Here is an 18,861-nt window from a genome sequence, read left to right as displayed (position 1 = left end):
TGATCAACCTCTAGCTCATTTATCCACCTGGGATCGATCTCCTGAGAAGTCACAGAGCTCCAAGGTCCCTTCTAACTCTTAAAGGAGACATAAAATCATGAATATTCAAATACGAGTGGCTAGCAAGTTTTCCAATGCGCATGTCCCTCTATAGTATTGACAGGTACAATACACATTACATGGAATTCACAGACAGTAAGTACAACATGTAATTAGTAGAGCTGCTAGTTTTTAAGGAAACCCTGGATGCATAGTGGTTAAGTGCTGCAGCTGCTAACCAAAAGGTCGGCAGTTCAAATCCACCAGGCACTCCTTGAACACTCTATGGGGGTAGTTCTACTCTGTCCTATAGGGTCACTATGAGTCAAAATCGACTCAAGGCAATGGGTTTATGGGCTAGATTTTTTTTTTGTAACTTTTTAAATATAGTGGACTTTATATGGGCTAGTTTTTAAAAAAGGATGCCAGCCCTCCACCCTGGGAAGGTCTTATTAGCTGCAAAATAAGAAACTAAGTTGGCAGGAGATGCTAGTCTTTCTTCCTCAGCCCCTGGGGCATCTGCTCTTCTTCCCCTCTTTCAGTCTTTCTACCCTTTACATACAATGACATCAACGCACGTTATTATTTATTGAATTTAAAAAATACTCAGCTCCCGTTTTTTAGTTTGAAGAATGAGTGGCTTATTTTGTTGTTCTTTTTTTAAAAATAAGGCAAAACAAACAAACAAAAAAAAACCCATAAAGTTGGTAGCTTTATACACATTTACCGCCTAATCTGACCTTTGTGCCTTGAGGGGATTAACTCTTAAACCAGCCACAAGACTAAGAATGAGGGGGTAGGGGTGGGGACAAAAGGTCTATTGGATACAGCCTCTTCTTCTATCTTGTACGGGAATACCTTATTTTATTGCACTTCACAGACACTGCATTTTTTACAAGGTTTGCAGCAATCCTGTGTTGAGCATGTCTATCGACCCCATTTTTCCAACAGCATGTGCTCACTTCCTGCCTCTGTGTCACATTTTGGTAATTCTCACAATATTTCAAACTTTTTCATTATTATTATATCTGTTATGGTGATCTGTGATCAGTGATCTTTGATGTCACTATCACAATTGTTTTGGGGCTCCACAAACTGCACCCATGTAAGACAGCGAACTTCATCAACAAATGTCATATATGTTCTGACTGCTCCACCAACTGGCCGTTCCATCTCTCTCCCTCTCCTCGGGCCTCCCTATTCCCTGAGATACAACAATATTAAAATTAGGCCAATTAATAATCCTATAATGGCCTCAAAGTCTTCAAGTGAAAGGAAGAGTCACACGTCTCTCACTTTAAACCAAGAGCTAGAAATGATTAAGCTTAGTGAGGAAGGAACGTCAAAAGCTAAAGCAGGCCAAAAGCTAGGCCTCTTATACTAGTTAGCCAGGTTGCAAATGCAAAGAAAAAGTTCTTGAAGGAAATGAAAGGTGCTACTCCAGCAAAAACACAAATGATAAATTACTGCTATACAGAGAAAATTTTAGTGGTCTGGACAGATTAAACCAACCCCAACGTTCCCTTAAGCCAAAGCCTAATCCAGAGCAAGGCCCTAACTCTCTTCAATTCTATGAAGGCTGAGAGAGGTGAGGCAGCCGCAGAAGGAAAGTTGGAAGCTAGCAGAGGTTGGTTCACGAGGTGTAAGGAAAGAAGCTGTCTTCATAACATAAAACTGCAAGGTGAAACCGCAAGCGCTGATGTAGACGCTACAGCCAGTTGTCCAGAAGATCCAGCTAACTGATGAAGATTGGCCACACTAAACAACAGGTTTTCAAAGCAGATGGAACAGCCTTCTCTCTCTATATATTTGAAGAAGATGCAAAGCCTCCAAGGACAGGGTGACTCTCATTAGAGGCTAATGCAGCTGGTGACTTTAAGTTGAAGCCAACGCTCATTTACCATTCCAAAGATTCTGGAGCCCTTAAGAATTATACTAAACCTACTCTTCCTGTGCTCTATAAATAGAAAAACAAAGCCTGGACGACAGCACGTCTGTTTACAACATGGTGTACTGAGTATTTTAAGCCCTCTGTTGAGACCTACTGCTCAGAAAAAAAGATTCCTTTCAAAATATTACCGCTCACCAACAATGCACCTGGTCACCCGAGAGCTCTGACAGAGCTGTACAAGGAGATTAATGTTTACATGCCTGCTAACACAACATTACTGGATCAAGGAGTAATTTCGACTTTTAAGTCTTACTATTTAAGAAATACATTTTGTAAGGTTATAGCTGCCACAGTGATTTCTCTGATGGATCTGGGCAAGGTAAACTTAAAACTTTCTGGAAAGGGTTCATTTTAGATGCCACTAAGAACATTCACGATTCATGGGAGGAGGCCAAAATTTCAACATTAACAGGAGTTTGGAAGAAGCTGATTCCAACCCACATGGGTGACTTTGAGGGTTTAAGACTTCAGTGGAAGAAGTAACTGGAGATACGGGAGAAACAGCAAGAGCAATTAGAAGTACAGCCTGAAGACGTGACTGAACTGCTGGAATCTCATGATAAAACTTTAACAGATGAGGAGTTGCTTCTTACGGATGAGCAATGAAAGTGGTTTCTTGAGATGAAAGCTACTCCTGGTGAAGACACTGTGAACGGTGTTGAAACGACAACAAAGGATTTAGAATATTACATAAACTTAGTTGATACAGCAGCAGCAGGATTTGAGAGCACTAACTCCAATTTTGAAAGAAGTTCTACTATGGGTAAAATTCTATCAAACAACATCACATGGTACAGAAAAACCTTTCGTGAAAGGAAGAGTCCATCAATGTGGCAAACTTCATTATTGTCTTATTTTAAGAAATCTTCACAGCCACCCCAGCCTTCAGCAACCACCACCCTGATCAGTTAGCAGCCATCAACACTGAGGCAAGACCCTCCCATCAGCAAAAAGATCAGGACTCCCTGAAGGCTCAGATGACAGCATTTTTTTTTAGGCATGAAGTATTTTTTAATTAAGGTATATACATTGCTTCTTTAGACATAAAGCTACTGCATACTTAATAGACTACAGTATAGTGTGAACGTAAGTTTTACATGCACTGAGAAACCAAAAAAATTCGTGCCTCGCTTTATCGCGGTGTTTGCTTTATTGTGGTGGTCTGGAACTAAGCCTGCAGTATCTATGAGATAATGCCTGTATCTTCTTCGAAAAGGTTTTTCCTTCCCATTCATTTTCTCTTATTTTTTATCAGAAAAAAAAAAAATCTGTTTACTTTATATTGGAAAGCACAGAAAAATATAACGGAAATAAAAACTACTTGTAAACTCAACACCCACAAGATAACCTCTATTACCAGTGGTATAGTCTTTTATTTCCATTCATTTTCAAGTTGTACTAGGGGAACCAAGCCTACAATAAAGGGCTAAGTTTATGAGAGTATTAACTTTTTGGTCCTATAGTTTTAATTTTCATTTAACAAGCTTTTGTTGATTAATTCAGAAGACAAAAATGAATAAATGTATAATAGTAATTAGAATAATGAAAGAAAATAAAATACTGCTAAACCTTTAGATAACTATTTTCTTCTTAAGCAAATTATTTTAAGTAAATGATGTTAAGAAAATATCAATTTAAAAGTTTCAATTAATAACTTTAAAACATTTCCAATATTCCTGCTCTCAAACAAAATAAATATAAACAGAAAGCTTGCCTAAGTTCTGCTTTTTTTTTTAAATTTCCGAAAGAAACCACTTACCTGGTTTTCCTCTTCAGCCTGTAACAATTTTTGGTTTCTTGAAATTGCCAACATTTCTATAAGTTCCCTAAAAAATACACACACAAAAAAAACCTTAGCAAATACAATAGAGGTTTCTAAACTGACCCCCACCTAAATGACTTGCTGGACTCAACCAAAACTCTTCAGTCCCTCTGGGGAACTGAACACTCAGGGCTACTCTCCTCTTGTTCGCCTCTCACCAGTTGCACCACACTTTCACCAAGACTCAGTTGTGTTTGTTTTCAAAACTTCATACGAAGCGGTAGAAATCCTGCCTTCCACACGGGAGATCCTGGTCGATTCCCAGCCAACGTACCTCATGAGCACCCAGCTATCAATGATGATGCTATGATGCTGAACAGGTTTCAGTGGAGCTCTCAGACTGAGACTAACCAGGAGGATCTACTTCTGAAAGTCAACCAGTGAAAACACTATGGATAACAACAGCCAGATCCCCAAATGATTGTGGGGATGCTGCAGAATTTCATGGCAGCCTTTCACTCCATTGTGCGTGGGGCCACCATGAGTCTGGGGCTGACTTGACGGTAGCTAAAAACATAATTACATAAAATATGATCCTTTACATAAATACCAATCAAATATGATTGGGGATGGAAAAGAACTGTTGCTATGAAAACCTAAGTTGAAAGCTTTGGAAACGACTCAATAGAGGTCTGCAAAAGACAACTGTAAAGAACCTGGGGAAAAGTAATAAAAACCTAGATATCATCTGCCCTAAGACTGCTAGGTAAGTGTGTAAAATCTCATCTTAGCTTAAAGAAGCCAAACTAGAAACTGCAGACAGTGCATTATGGGTATGTCCTACCTACATCAGGGGCCCGCATGCTAAATTCACCTCTCTGCTGTAAATAAAGTTTACGTGAACACCGTCATGCACATTCTTTTACGTATTGGCTAATGCTGCTTTCCCACTAAAATAGCAGAGTTGAATAGCTGTGACAGAAATTTTATGGCCCACAGAGCCAAAAATATTTACTATCTGGCCTTTACAAAAAAAGTTTCTTGACCCATCTTATATGAAAAGATTGGTAAATGACATAAATTTATGTTTTACAGTAGAATAAAAACAATCAAGGAATGCATGAGTCATTTTTTAATGATTTTCCAGTTCAACCAAATTTTTTGATTAACCACACATGTGCCGGCTAAGGGGGCTTCTCATATGCAATGAAATCGCATCTTTCTAGAATGCTCCATTAATAGACAGCTCAATTTTCCTACATGAAAATCAGTATTCTAAAGATTAGGAAAAAAAATGTGCAGCAGGTAGTATCTATATTGGATTGACACAGTGACTACAAGAATGGGCCCAAACATAGCGATTGTGAGGATGGCACAGGACCGGCAATGTTCTGTTCTGGCTATGAGTTGGAACTGACTAAACGGCACCTAACAACAATAACATCTATACACTAGTTTCAAACTTGTTGATAAACAGTACTTTCCAGAAATTATGCAGGAGGGGACAGCTTCACAACACTGCTCCAGTCAGCCCTAGTGTTTCTGCTTCTCTTGACACCAAGCTATTTTTACCTTCATGTTTCCTGCTTCTCTTCCTGCCAGCCTCATACCATCTTTTCTGGATGATGACGGTTGGACCCAATCCTCCACAACTACTACTTATCCATACCATTAGGTATGAATGAGAAAAAGTAGATTGGGAATGGGAAGTCCTTGTTCATTTATTCACCAAATACTTACTGAGTGCTAACTATGTGTTAGGCACTGTTCTAGATGCTTGGGTTTTAAAAGTGAATAATGCACTTAAATTCTAATATAGGAGACAGGAACAACCAGGAAAATAAATAAAACTATAGTGGTAAGAGTTAAGAGAAATAAAAGCAGGGTTATGGTAGGGAGTCCGGCGAGGTAGGTTGGCTACTTGAATCGGGTAGCCAGGGAAGCTCTCTCTAAAGACACATCTTTGAAGTGACATGAATTCAATGAGAGAAGCCAGCCATGAGATCTGGGAGGAAAGAATGCTCAGCAGAAGACACAGCTGGTTCAGTGCCCCAAAGATGGGTTTGAAGCACTGTGGACAAAGCACACTAAGCACTGGATACAATGTGAAGATAAAGACAGACAGGGGCCAGATGACATAGGTCCTCATAGCTCATGGTCCAACCAGTTACCCTTGAGTCGATTCTGATTCACAGTGACCCCACGTGTGTCACAGTAGAACAGAAGGGTTTCCGGTGGCTGGTTTTTCACAAGTGGACCACCAGGCCTTTCTTCCGAGGTACCTCTGAGTGGACTCAAACCTCCAACCCTTCAGTTAACCGCCAAGTGCGTTAACCGTTTGTACCACCCAGGGAAGCTGGTAAAGAACTAGTATTTCATTCTAAGAGCCATGAGAAGCCACTGTACTAGAAGCTACACTGAAAACTAGATTCTAATAGGGCCAGAATAGGAATGAAGTCAGCAGTTTGTAGCGTTCCAGGCAAAAGATGACACTGGCTCTGACTGGGTCTTACCACTACGGTTTAGTAATGGAAATGAGAGAAATATGGACATATATAGGATATATTTTGGAGGTAGAGCTGACAGGATTTGCTGATGAATTAAACAGACATTTTATGAAAAAGCATGTTATAGCAACTTTTTCCTGTACCCTACAGGTGAGACAGTTAAGAAACTTTGGTCTAAGTAAAAGCTGTTTGGGGGTAAGGAGTGGCGGTGATAGGGTTGGGGATGGTTGGGAGATATGGAATGAGCCCTATTCTGATTTTTTTGTGAATCTGGGAGCATAATCCATAGGAAGCCTCAGAAGAGCTTGCCCTAGGCACAGGAGCAAGGAGTGAGTCTGTAAGACTTAGTATTGTTTTATACCAGACTAGGAGAAAGTGGAAACCTCTGTCTTCCCTAAAGTGAAAACAGACCGAAGAAATCACTCTCCGTTACAGGACTGAGATATACAGCCCTGTGCTGCTACAGGAAGAAGCTGTATTCCTGGCATACCAAATTAGAATCCAGCCCCATTTTCCCACAGAAATATCATCTACAAAGGGTTTAGATCCTGTATTTAGTACTACACTTGAGGTAAATTATAGGTAATAGGATTTGACAGGCTGGTGTGGAAATATCAATGACGATTTCTGTGGGAAAGTGAATTCTGAGTTCCAAACAACAGATTAAGTACAACTTTTAGACTACAATCCATCTAAATGCTTCTATTTAAAAAATTTCTCCAAAGACTACCTCATTCTAGTGTACAAAATAATGAAATATATTGAAAGGTTATATAATCATTTAACAATTAAAAATATATCCTAAATCCCAAACCCACTGTTTTCTAAAGTCAAGAGGCTGAGCATAAAACACAGTTAAGTTACATTACTGAGAAGTTTTTTTTTTTTTTTTTCATAAAAATGAAAACTAGTTACAGGATAATGACAAATCTCACGGGTCAAAGAACCAGTATACAGAACAGCTAGGGCTGAGTGAGCACGTTACGGGGCTTTTCTAAAAGCCAATCACACTGGGGCAGCTTCATTCTGTGGAAAGTTCCGATGAACCTTCCATGGCAAGCCATACAGTGACATCTCCTCCACTACCGCCCACAAATATCTCCAGGAGAAGTGAATTCTCACTTATCTACTTTCACTCAATCTTTCTTTAGAGATGAACAAAAACGTGGCAGATAAGTCATGAGAAAATCAGGGAAAAAGAAAAAAAGCACCTCAAGAAAGATGCAGTCTATCACCAACATGTTAGCAGATTCCGTGAGGAGGAGACTAGTAGGTCTTCTTGGCACTCCTGGAGAAAAGGCAACAGAAGAACTACAGCTTCTTTTAGAGGAAACAAAAGAGATCTCGGCACCTCAGTCGATCATGTACAACTGGAAGGCTGAAGGAAAACGTTTCAGAAACACTGAAGTTCTTGCAGAAAATTCAAATGATGATTCGCTACTTCAGTGGGTAAACACACTTCATCAAAAAGTAAATATTATACTCAGTAGTCAAGAAAAAAAAAATATGGAAGGCTATAAGTTGGTCAAATCGAGACACAAGAAAATTTCAATTTAGTCTCAAATTTAACAGAACTGATAAATTTAAACTTAATTATGAAAAGTACATGGATACCAAGCATATGTATGCCTACAGGTACCGACAGCATCAGGAAGACACATCTCAGATACATAGCCCAGCTGGCAAGTGACGCAGAGGTAAAACCTCAAGATTGACTATTGGGTTGTCCAATGTCAGAAGAAATTCTCAAAGATCATCACCCTGGTGAATATGAAATATATACTAGGGTTACTCAGCAAAACAGATAAACTATGTTACATCAAGTAAGGCTCAGAGGAGAATTCACTGGATTCCACAGCAGAAGAGTGAGAAGTAGTAGTCTATTGGAGAGATTAAGGCAAAGATTTGAAGGTCTATGACCAAGGCCTACTCAGAACAAAAGGTGGCAGCCACTACTTCCCACAGGGGGTGTCACTTCTTCACAATGTATGCAAAGAAAACTTAATCAATACCATCCATACCATACGGTTGGTCAAAATGAACAGACAATAAAGAATACCTTAACTCAATTAATTTCACACTCAACAGCACCATCAAGATGCCACAGCACAGTTGTTAGAAGTCAACCAAATATTAGACTCAACCTTCAGGTGAGAATTCTCCAAGAAATAGCTCAAAGAAGTATTTCAAGCAGAAAGATCTAGATAGAATTCAAGGAAGAATTGGCTCATACAGGAGCAACACAGGTATTTTCCAATTAATCTTTAGTTGTCCTAAATTTAACTGAACACAGATTTGTATCAGAACAACATGGTTACCTGTTCAAGGTATTTCACAGACTCAGTTTGGCTGATCGGTGATTCTAAAGGCACATCTCCATAGAGATGTGGTTAGGTTGAGCACACTAAATTTTTCAAATGAAATTCGCTCCTATTTAGAAAAGTGTTTATGGGATGTTAATTTGGAGTTTAGTACATTACAAAAAGTAAGTGCTCAATATGAATTATATGAAACTTCAATTAGCCGTCCCAAAGACAGTAAATCATACACAGCAGAGACATGAATGATTCAGCTGAGAACATCAAACTACCAATACTCTGTCTTGCTAATGTCTTTTCATTAGGAAATAATGTGGGTATTCATTCAAGAGGATCAGCTAATGGGGAAACTGACAAATTCTCCTCCACAAATCACGAAACCATCAAAGACAAAGAGGAAAATAGCACTTGCGTTGCTTTGTGTAATGATTCACACAGAGGCAACACATAATACAGCCGCCTTGTGCTTCTGATTTTCTTGTTCACCACACTGACCGCTGCCTGGCTGAAACTCCCACACGCTCTATTTGTCATCCGGCAGTATTTGAGTCTAATACAATCTAAGCAGTTCATTAAACATGTAAGCTATTTAACTTCTGGTGTCTCTGTTTTTAGGTTTTTCTTACATCACTTAATATCACGCTGACCTAGTAAGTTGGTAAGTAATGCTGTGGCAAAGACTAAATTTATAGCAAAGATAAAATGTTGATTATCAGTAGGTAAGTATATTTCAAATTACAATAGATAAGATTTAACAAAATCGTCAAGGAATGCTGGCTACAGAAAAGGTGATGTTTCAGGGCGATTCCAAAAGATGAATGAATGATGCACCAAACTGGAGGTGGAATGGGAATGGTACCAAGGATGAGGAAGTAAAGCCAGCTTTGAGACCAGGGAGTACAACAGGCTGGAGGGAAGGATATGCAAGAGGGGGTGGGGAACGGCCTTGTACACTAAGCTAAGGAATTTGGACTTTATCTCATTGGACAATGCCAACCTATCAAATATTTTTAAACAGAGAAGTGATATGAGATGCCTATTTTAGAAAGATGACTCCGCTCTTGGGCAACATAGAAGAATAAAGTATGGAAGCATAAAGGCAAGTAAAACTGTTGGCAGACTGAGTAAGAAATAGTTAAGACTGTGGGGTGCAGGTGAGGGGGCAAATGTGAGCAACATTTTAGAGAGTAAAACATTACAACTTGAACATCCACGAGTATGAGACGCACTGAAGGATGGCTTCAACTACCATTAAGGGAGAATACGGACAACGACATTCGGTCTCACCTCCCAGTTCTCCTCCTACCTTTGCCACACATGCTTCGCTCCAGCCATCCCCGACAACCTGCAATTCCACCAACAAATCGTGCGTGCTCACGTTTCCAGGTCTTTACCCACGCTGTTCCATCTACCTGCCGCCTAATAAGTGAACACTTTCTTCCCAACCAGCCCTTTCTCCATCCAGGACACTGTCCTCATTACAGCTGGGTCAGGCGCCTGGTCCATAAGGTGGGGTGCCCCAGCGCACACCTCTGATGAAAACAGGCTACGCACGATGGTCACCGTTTACATATCTGTCTCTCCCTGTTGACAAAGGGTTCCTCCAACTCGGCATCTGGCTTCCCCTTCAGTACCATCTCCTGAGCGCCTGGCACCCAGTTGTCACATAAATGTTTGAGAGGGTCCGTGAACCAGGGGGCTCAGACTACGGGATTTCTACGGTCCGCTAAGGCTCTGACAGTCTTGGAGTTCCGGGGTCACTGTCATTACTAAAATGTCCTCTTGCGGGAAAAAAAATGCCGCCTCGGAGTCTCAGAGGATTGCGGACCTCAAGTCCACTACACTCGCGAACTATCTTTTAGAGTCCACACAGAAGTCTCCCAAGCGCGGCCCTCGCCGCCGAGTCCCGGGAATGAGCGCAATTGCAGCTCCCGAGTCAGTCATGGAGCCTCGGCCCAGCCCCAGTCAGGCCCTCAGCCTGGCGGGATTACCTCGACAAGACCTCCAGATCTTCCAGGGCAGACAGCAGCCGCTCTCTTGTGCTGTTACCACCTGCTGCTCCCGAGCCGCCACCCGGCCGCTCCTTCTCCTTCTCCGCACCAGAAGACGCAGCCATGTCGCCCAGGCGCCAGCCGGCGTCGCATGCGCAGTTGCGCCCCGGAGCGGTGAGAGCGGTACTCGGGAGGCGGAAGGAAGGGTCGTTAAGGCGGAGGAAGTGGTCGGCTAGAGCGCCCCCTGCGCGCCCGGAGGCGAACTGAGGGCGCCGGCGCCATCTGCTGGACCAGCCAGGGCTTCTCCGGTCCAAACCCTGTGCCTTCTGTTTTTCAAAGCTGCACTGAGAGGCTTCTGCTAAACGATATCTAAGCATTTGTCGGAATTATATAATGGCCTCTTATGTCAGTTTCTTCGTGAGATCTTGCGAAATATCTATCCTCAGTCAGCATTAACCTCCCTTTAGTCTATGTTCTCATAACGCTATGCTAACGCTCCTTTTCCGGTTCTCACGGTGGCTGTAGTAAGCTCCTTTCACAGCCATACATCCCCAAACAATGCTTTCCCTAATGCTCAAGATGGGTGTTGAGCTGAATTAATCAATATAGCATGAAAGTGGTAATGGGAAGAGTTTAAATAAAGAATTGAGGTGGCGCATTTTCCAAATCAGAACCAGAGGTCCAAGCCGAAAATGCACCATTGCCCATCTGCCAAAGTTTCAAGTAGCCCACCTTTCCTGGGGGAGGACAATGTAGAAGAGGGCTTTTCCTACAGGGAAAACTCAAAGTTACAACAGTATTGGGAGTGAGGTTTTGTACCTGGTCGTGCTGCGGTTACAAAAAGATGAGACGGAGATGTCACCTCTGGACATCAGCTGGGAGTCAGGCAGCAGTACCTGTGGTCCCTTCATTCCAGCAACTTGTCCTTTGGTCTGTCCTTTTGAGGGTGCTGAATCTGATTCTGCCCAGGCTTCCAGAGTTGATGATTCCCCCAGGAACTCATGCTAAATGCATTTACTCACTGGCAACTGCTGAATAATCAAGAACGCCGATTTATTTACTTGTGATGAAAAAAATAGTGCCACAGACTATATTTTCCTCCATAGACAAACCTACGTGGAAGCCAATTATCACAAGAATGTTGCTTGTTGAACAACTTGCATCAGACAGAGCAATTGAAGATGTGGTCGTTGTTAGCTGCCAAGGACTTAGCCCCGGACTCATGGCGACCTTATGCACAAAGAAATGAAATGCCGCCTGTCCCTGCACCATCTCCATAAACGGTTGCATATTGGACCATTGTGATCCATAAGGTTTTCATTGGCTGATTTTTTGGAAGTAGATTGCCAGGCCTTTCTTCCTAGCTTGTCTTAGTCTGGCAGCTCTGCTAAAACCTGTTCAGCATCACAACAAAACAAAAGCCCCCACTGACAAATGGTGGTGGCTGTGCAGGAGTTGTGCTCGCTGGGAATGGAACCTGGATCTCCTGCATGGAACATGAGAATTCAACCACCGAACCAGCTGGCTTTTAATGATTGAAATCACCAGGTCTTTATCGCCACAGTGTAGGGATATTTGTGTTAAGGAGATTGGAATATATGTGTTCATAGGTCAGGATGCCTTCTCCCCTACACGGTGCAGGAGGCTCACTGGCACCTTTTGTTTTCTGACCATCCCCCACTTCTGCTCCTGCCTAACCCCTTCTGTTAATTCTCAGGCAACAGAAAAAATTAGATTTACATTTTCTTGATCATAATTGCATTCTATGCATGCTTCCCAGAAAGTCTAATCAATCATTTCTTGGGTTAAGTTTCCAGGGTGCCAAAAACCTGCAATACGTGTGGGCGTTGTTTACTTAACTTTCACAGGACAATCTTGGTATATGATTCCAGTGGCGGGAAAGGGGGATCATATTAGTGTAACTCCCACATAAAAATTCTGGGAAAATTCCAATCAGTTAAAAATGACCAGTTACCAGTTATAAGTCCCACTTTACATTGGGAGCCCTGGTGGTGCAGTGGTTAAGAGCTCAACTGGTAACCAAAATGTCAGCAATTCAAATCCACCAACTGCTCCTTGGAAACTCTAGGGGCAGTTCTACTCTGTCCTATAGGGTTGCTATGAGTGAGAATCGACTCTACCACAAAGGGTTTTCCAGACATTGAGGGTCAGTGCCTGGAGAGTATACATGTATTGTGAACTCCAAAGCTGCTTGGGTTTATTGCAAATTCATTTGCATGTTGTTATGGATTGAATTGTGCCCCCTAAAAATATATGTTGTAAAATCCTAACTCCTATACATATGGTTATAATCCTATTTGGGAATGGATTTTGTTATGTTAATGAGGCAATATTAGCGTAGGGTATGTCTTGAGTCAATCTCTTTTGAGGCATCCACATGTGAGAGCTGAAACTTGCTGGGATTGCCTTGTTTTTCCAGGTCTCGAAAGTTTTCCCACTTCAACTGGCTGCAGTCTTACCACTTTTCTATTGTTCTCTATTAGTGGGAAATATTTGAGTTTTCCTTTTCTGACAGGTTTACACCTTGCACAGCTTCCAACTTTCGCAGGTTTTACTGCAAAAGGAGATTAAGAAGAAGAGCTGGGGGAAGATGGATGCCACCTTTCATGAAGATCACCAAGGAACAAGGATCTTCCACCAGAGCCAACTGACAGAGAGTCTTCCGTATTGCCCTAAATTTGAACTTCCAGCCTCCTAAACTGTGAGACAATAAATTTCTGTTTGTTAACTCACTTGTGGTATTTCTGTTATAGCAGTGCTAGATAACTGAGATTCACATTAAGCATTCTTTATGACTAACAAGTCATATTTCCTACAGTTTTTTTTTTTTTGCCAAATTATACAGTTCCAGGTGTGATACAAAAAATACAAAGGATTTTAATAAATCTTACTGAATTCATGGTAAAAAAAGAAAAAAATCTTTTTTTTTTTTTAATGTTAAGTATTTTCTCAATGCATGGATTCAAAAAAGACAAGTACCACCTTGTTGTTAGCTGCCATTGAGTGGATTTCAGCTCATTGTGACCCCAAGTGTGCAGAGTAGAACTGCTCCATAGGGTTTTCAGGGCTGTGACCTTTCAGGAGCTGCTTTCTAGGCCTGTCTTCCAAGGTGCCTCTGGGTGGGTTCGAACTACCAACCTTTTGGCTGGTGGTTGAGCGCTTAACCATTTGCACCATCCAGGGAATTTAACATGCCAGCACTCTTCTAAGCACTTTAAAAATATTACTCATTTAATTTTCAGAACATTCCTATAAGTACTGTTATTATCCCTGTTACAGATAATGAAGCTGAGGGACAGAAAGGGCAAGAGACTTGCCCAAAGTTATATAGCTGGTAAGTGGCAAAGCTGGGATTTGAACCTGAATTCTGGCTCCAGAGTCTATGCTCTTTATCACTGGTTATGTGGACTCTCTTTAAAAAGAAAGAGGCATCTTCACGTACTGAAAAAGCACTGGGAATCTCTGTCTAAAATATAAGCACTATCAAAGTTTGGATTTTTTGAAATTTTATTGTGTTAAAATATATAAAACAAAACATTTGCCATTTTAAGCATTTTAACTACAACTCAGTGACATTAATTACATTTGCCATGTTGTGTAACCATCACCACTATACATTTCCAAGTGTTTTTCATCACCCTAAACGGAAACTCAGGGGGACATTGGTGGTTCAATGGTAGAATTCTCGCCTTCCGTGTGGGAGACCTGGACCAGTGTACCTCATGCATAGCCACCATCTGTCTGTTAGTGGTGGCTTGTGTGATGCTGAACAATCCTTTGGTAAGACAACCAAACCAAAAAACCAAGCCTGTTGCCGTTGAGTCAATTCTGATTCATAGCGACTCTATAGGACAGAGTAGAACTGCCCCATAGGATTTCCAAGGAGTGCCTGGTGGATTCAAACTGGCGACCTTTTCGTTAATAGCCACAGCTCTTAACCAGTGTGCCACCAGGGCTCCAGCAAGGTGACAAACCAGGCTAAATTCAGCTCTGTCTTTTGAGTACCTGTACCAATGCAGCTGAATATGGCTGGAGAAACACACAAACGTTATTCGTAGTGGTACTTGAAATTCATGACCTCAGACTTCAAGTGGGCCCTTAATGCTGTGGGAGCATCATATTGTACTTCTTGGTCCATTCCCTCCCACTGTCCTCGACATGATTTCACACCATTTCCTCTCTCCAAACCCCAACTTCTTCTTCTTCCTTCTTCTCAGAAGAGATTTCCACAGACTGTCGACAATAGCATTGCAAATTGCTGGCTTTTAGGGAAGCAGCTCCAACTTTTAAATCAATCACAAAGCCTCAAAATGCACCATTTTTAACTGCTTTTAATAAATCAAGTTATCTCAGTTAAATCCAACCGGGTCTGGTCTACAAAGGAAGTTTCTCAATGACCCTGTACCTCCTTCTCCCACCCCTCCTGGATTGTGAAAGCTTCATCAGAAGAACCCTGTCTTCCACATTCGGAACACATAACAAAAACCTCCCACTGTCAGAATCACTCCATGTTAATTAGTCCCTTGGTAAGTGTGGCATTTGACTTTAACTCCCCGCATTCTTGTGCCTTGAAGAAGAAGGAAAAAAAAAAAAAAACAGTTTAGGTTAAATCTCTCATTCCCTTTAAATATTTGTGATGTGGTTTCAACAGAAAAGGTCTTCTAGAGTTAACCAGACCTCCTAAAAATAAAATCTCGCCTTCTCCCTGAAATTCTCCAGGCATCATTGAAAACTTATACCACCTCTCAGTAACTCATCATTGACTGCCTTTGATAAATTAATTTATTCTTTGATTATGTATCAGGGCCACAGTAAATGCTAGGAGTATAGAGGTAAGGAAACCTGGTAGCACAGTGGTTAAGAGCTAGGCTGCTAACCGAAAGGTTGGCAGTTTGAATCCACCAGTTGCTCCATGGAAACCCTATGGGGCAGTTCTACTCTGTTTCCTACGGGGTCGTTATGAGTCAGAATCGACTGGACAGCGACTGGCATAGAGGTGAACAAGACAACCGTGGTCAGAGAAGACTTCCTGGAGAAGGTGAAACCAAAAACTCATAAGAAAGTAGGAATTGGCTGGGCTAGTGTTGGATGTGGGTCAGGAAGACTGGTAGAGGAAGGAAGAGCTAGTATAAGGAATCAATATCAGAAAGAGAACAGTTAAAATATCTTACCAACTTCCTAACTCAAATGGAGGAAGTCTAGATTGAATTAGTGGAAGCTCTAAATTAGATTTTTTCCCCCACCGCTTACAAAAAGATTTATTTCTCCCTTCAGTATATGTCCATCATGGTCAGTTTTGGCTCTGTTCCGTGTCACTTTCACATTGAATCCTGGTTGACAGAGCAGCCGCCCACTGGGCCATTGCTGGTGTCATGGCAGGGAAACCACAGGCTGGCTGTTAAAGCTCCTATCACTGCAGCGACCAGAGGAGGGCACGTGGCCACCCTGTGTCCACAGGGTAGGATGTGTAATCCTACGTGGGAGCCTGCAGTTTCGTGGCCAAGCCTTTTAGACCAGATGTTGGCAAAATTTTTCCGTAGAAGGATAAAATAAAGAAAGATAGAAGGATAGTTAGTAAATATTTTAGGCTTTTTTATGGGTCATATGTCTCGCTGTGACTACTGCTGTTGTAGCGTGAAAGCTGTAGAGGGTCCTGAGACCAAGAGTTTATTTACAAAAACCAAACAAGTGGTGATCTGAGCTTGGCTGCAGGTTGGCTGAGTTTCCAACCCTGCTTTAGACAGAAGGATCAGATGATGAAAATGAGAAGAAAGGTGCCTAAGGATGAAAGGTTTCTAAATCAACAGTATAAGCAGAATTCATCAGGAATTAATTTTAACCTTGATTGGAGGATTTATGGTCCCTGGGTGGCGAAAGTGGTTTATACTTGACTACTAACCTAAAGTTAGCAGTTCTAATTCACCCAGTGGCACCATGGAAGAAAGTCCTGGCAATATACTTCTGTTGCTCAGTACAACTCCGTCCAGGGCCAAAATGACAGAGACTGAGTTGGGGAGAATGAAAGGCAACTTATTGGTTGGCCAAGCAAGGAGACAGTTGGGCCCGCACGCCATCCAAGACCGCCTAGCAAGCAGCTTGTTGAGGCTGGTTTATACAGACGGGGTCAGTTTCAGAATACAAAATGGCACATGTGCAGGTCTGGAGTGTTTTAAAATGAGTAAGCATTTTCTAACACTTGGGTTCGGTTCCTCCGCACAGGAGGAAGTTAGCCATTTTTGTTCCTCAGCATGTTAACTCTCTACCCAGGGGCAGAGAATTTACCATGCATGAGGCAGTTAATGAGCTAAACATCATCTGGACTACTGAGATGGAGGGCAGGACCTGTTTCAGCAGATTCTGGCTAGTAGTAGGTGGCTGTTTCTTTTGTCACCTAGTTCAAGAAAGTCTCTGCAAAGAAAATCACTTTAGGAAATAGGGCGGAGACAGAATAGGAACTATCTTGTGAGGCCCGTCTTACTTCCACAAAGACTATAGCTAAGAAAACCCTATGGAGCAGTTCTACTCTGTTACGTGAGTTGTCATGAGTTGGAATAAACTCCATGGCAAAGGGTTTTTTCTTCAGGTTAGAGGATTTATGGAGCTCATAAACCAAATGTGGCAAAAGTTTGTTTATCTGGGCATATGTGCCTGACTGTATATATCTATACTCTGTTGTGCGTATGTATGTGTATGTGGGCAGTGAAAGAGAATGAAAACAAGACAAGCCTGAAAACCTTTAAAAATTTCATGCCTTTTTTAAAGCTTTATGTAGTTGGCAAGTATCTCTAAGAACATGTACAGACAATTGGTAACATGTTTACACTGTTCAAGAGCACCAGGAATTATAGGGGCATTCTTATAAAATGTTAGTTTAAATGGTGTAATACAAAGTTAATTTCATTTGACTCAATTACTGCTGTTTTAATTATCAACATTTATCAATTAGAATACAGAGGAAAATGGAGTCAATTTTGCCATCTAAAACTCACTAGCTAGCTCACTGTTGAGTGTCCTATAATTACTTCTCTCCCTCTGATGTGCTGTAAATTAGGTTTTTCTAAGGAAATATAGGTTCATTTCTTCCAAATACATACAACAAACTGCTAAGTGTTTCTTGGGTGCTTGAGTAGATTAATAAATTTAACCCATGAGCATCAATTTGCACATCATGAGTTAAAACAATTAAAAACATTTTTTGTTAATAAGTATAAACTCAGGTTATGGAATCAGAGTGTGTCTTAGTTATCTAGTGCTGTTACAACAGAAATACCACAAGCGGATGGCTTTAACAGAAATTTTTTCTCTCATAGCCCAGTAGGCTAGAAGTCCAAACTCAGGGCTTCAGCTCCAGGGGAAGGCTTTCTCTCTCTGTTAGCTCTGGAGGAAGGTCCTTGTCATCAATCTTCTCTACATCTAGGAGTTTCTCAGTGCAAGGACCCCCAGTACCAATAACACACTCTTCTCCCAGCTCTGCTTTCTTCATTGTATGAGGTCCCTATCCTTTCTGCTCAATTCTCTCTTTTATATCTCAAAAAAGATTGACTCAAGATACAACCTAATCCTGTAGATTGAGTCCTGCCTCATTAACATAACTGCCTCTAATCATTAACATCATTAAAAAAAAATTGCTGTCAAGGCGATTCCGACCCATAGTGACCCTATAGGACAGAGTAGAACTGCCCCATAGGGTTTCTAAGTAGTGCTGGTGGATTCAAACTGCCAATAGTTTGGTTAGCAGACAAATGCTTAACCACTGTGCCACCTATTAAAATCACAGAGGCTAGAATTTACAACACATAGGGTAATCACATTGGATCACAAAATGGTGGACAACCATACAATACTGGGAATCATGGCCTAGCCAAGATGACACACATTTTTGGGGGGATACAACCCAATCCACGAGAGAGTTGAAAGAGATCTCAGAAATCATTTAGTTGAGCCTGACCCCAGCCTGTGATCAAATCCTTTCCAGAAGAGGGGAGCTGGCCACCTCACAGGTCAGTCAATTCCAAAGTATGAGCCAGACAGGCTGGTGTAATGTCAGCTATGTGGTCAGTGACCCATACCTATGCGATTGACCCCCAATGAAAACCCTGGACATAAAGGCTCAGGTGAGCTTTCCTGGTTGGCAACACTTTGTGTGTGTTGCCATACATCATTGCTGGGAGAATTAAGCATTGTCTGTGTGAGTCCACTGGGAGAGTACACCTGAAGGCTTGTGCCTGGGCTCTCCTGGACTTTGCCATGAGTGCCTTTTTCCCTTACTGAT

At 41.6% G+C, this 18,861-nt stretch overlaps 1 protein-coding gene across 2 annotated transcripts in view; it reads right to left on the bottom strand.

The window, feature by feature from the left end:
* MED4 (mediator complex subunit 4) overlaps positions 1 to 10,722 on the bottom strand; it is a 34,350-nt gene extending 23,628 nt beyond the window's left edge. Inside the window, exons 1-2 of one of the 2 annotated variants that reach the window (XM_049853106.1) lie at positions 10,569 to 10,722; positions 3,750 to 3,816 (exon numbers count right to left, since the gene is read on the bottom strand). In XM_049853106.1, the coding sequence (XP_049709063.1) occupies positions 3,750 to 3,816; positions 10,569 to 10,693 (192 nt within the window). In that variant the 5' untranslated portion in view covers positions 10,694 to 10,722. The other variant, XM_049853107.1, reaches the window with a different exon arrangement.
* Between the last annotated feature and the right edge of the window lie 8,139 nt (positions 10,723 to 18,861).

The sequence above is a fragment of the Elephas maximus genome, chromosome 14 (assembly GCF_024166365.1).
Source record: "Elephas maximus indicus isolate mEleMax1 chromosome 14, mEleMax1 primary haplotype, whole genome shotgun sequence".
Classification (NCBI taxonomy): Eukaryota; Metazoa; Chordata; class Mammalia; order Proboscidea; family Elephantidae; genus Elephas; species Elephas maximus.
Note: the sequence above shows the minus strand (reverse complement) of the source record. Positions and strands in the feature narration are given on the sequence as shown.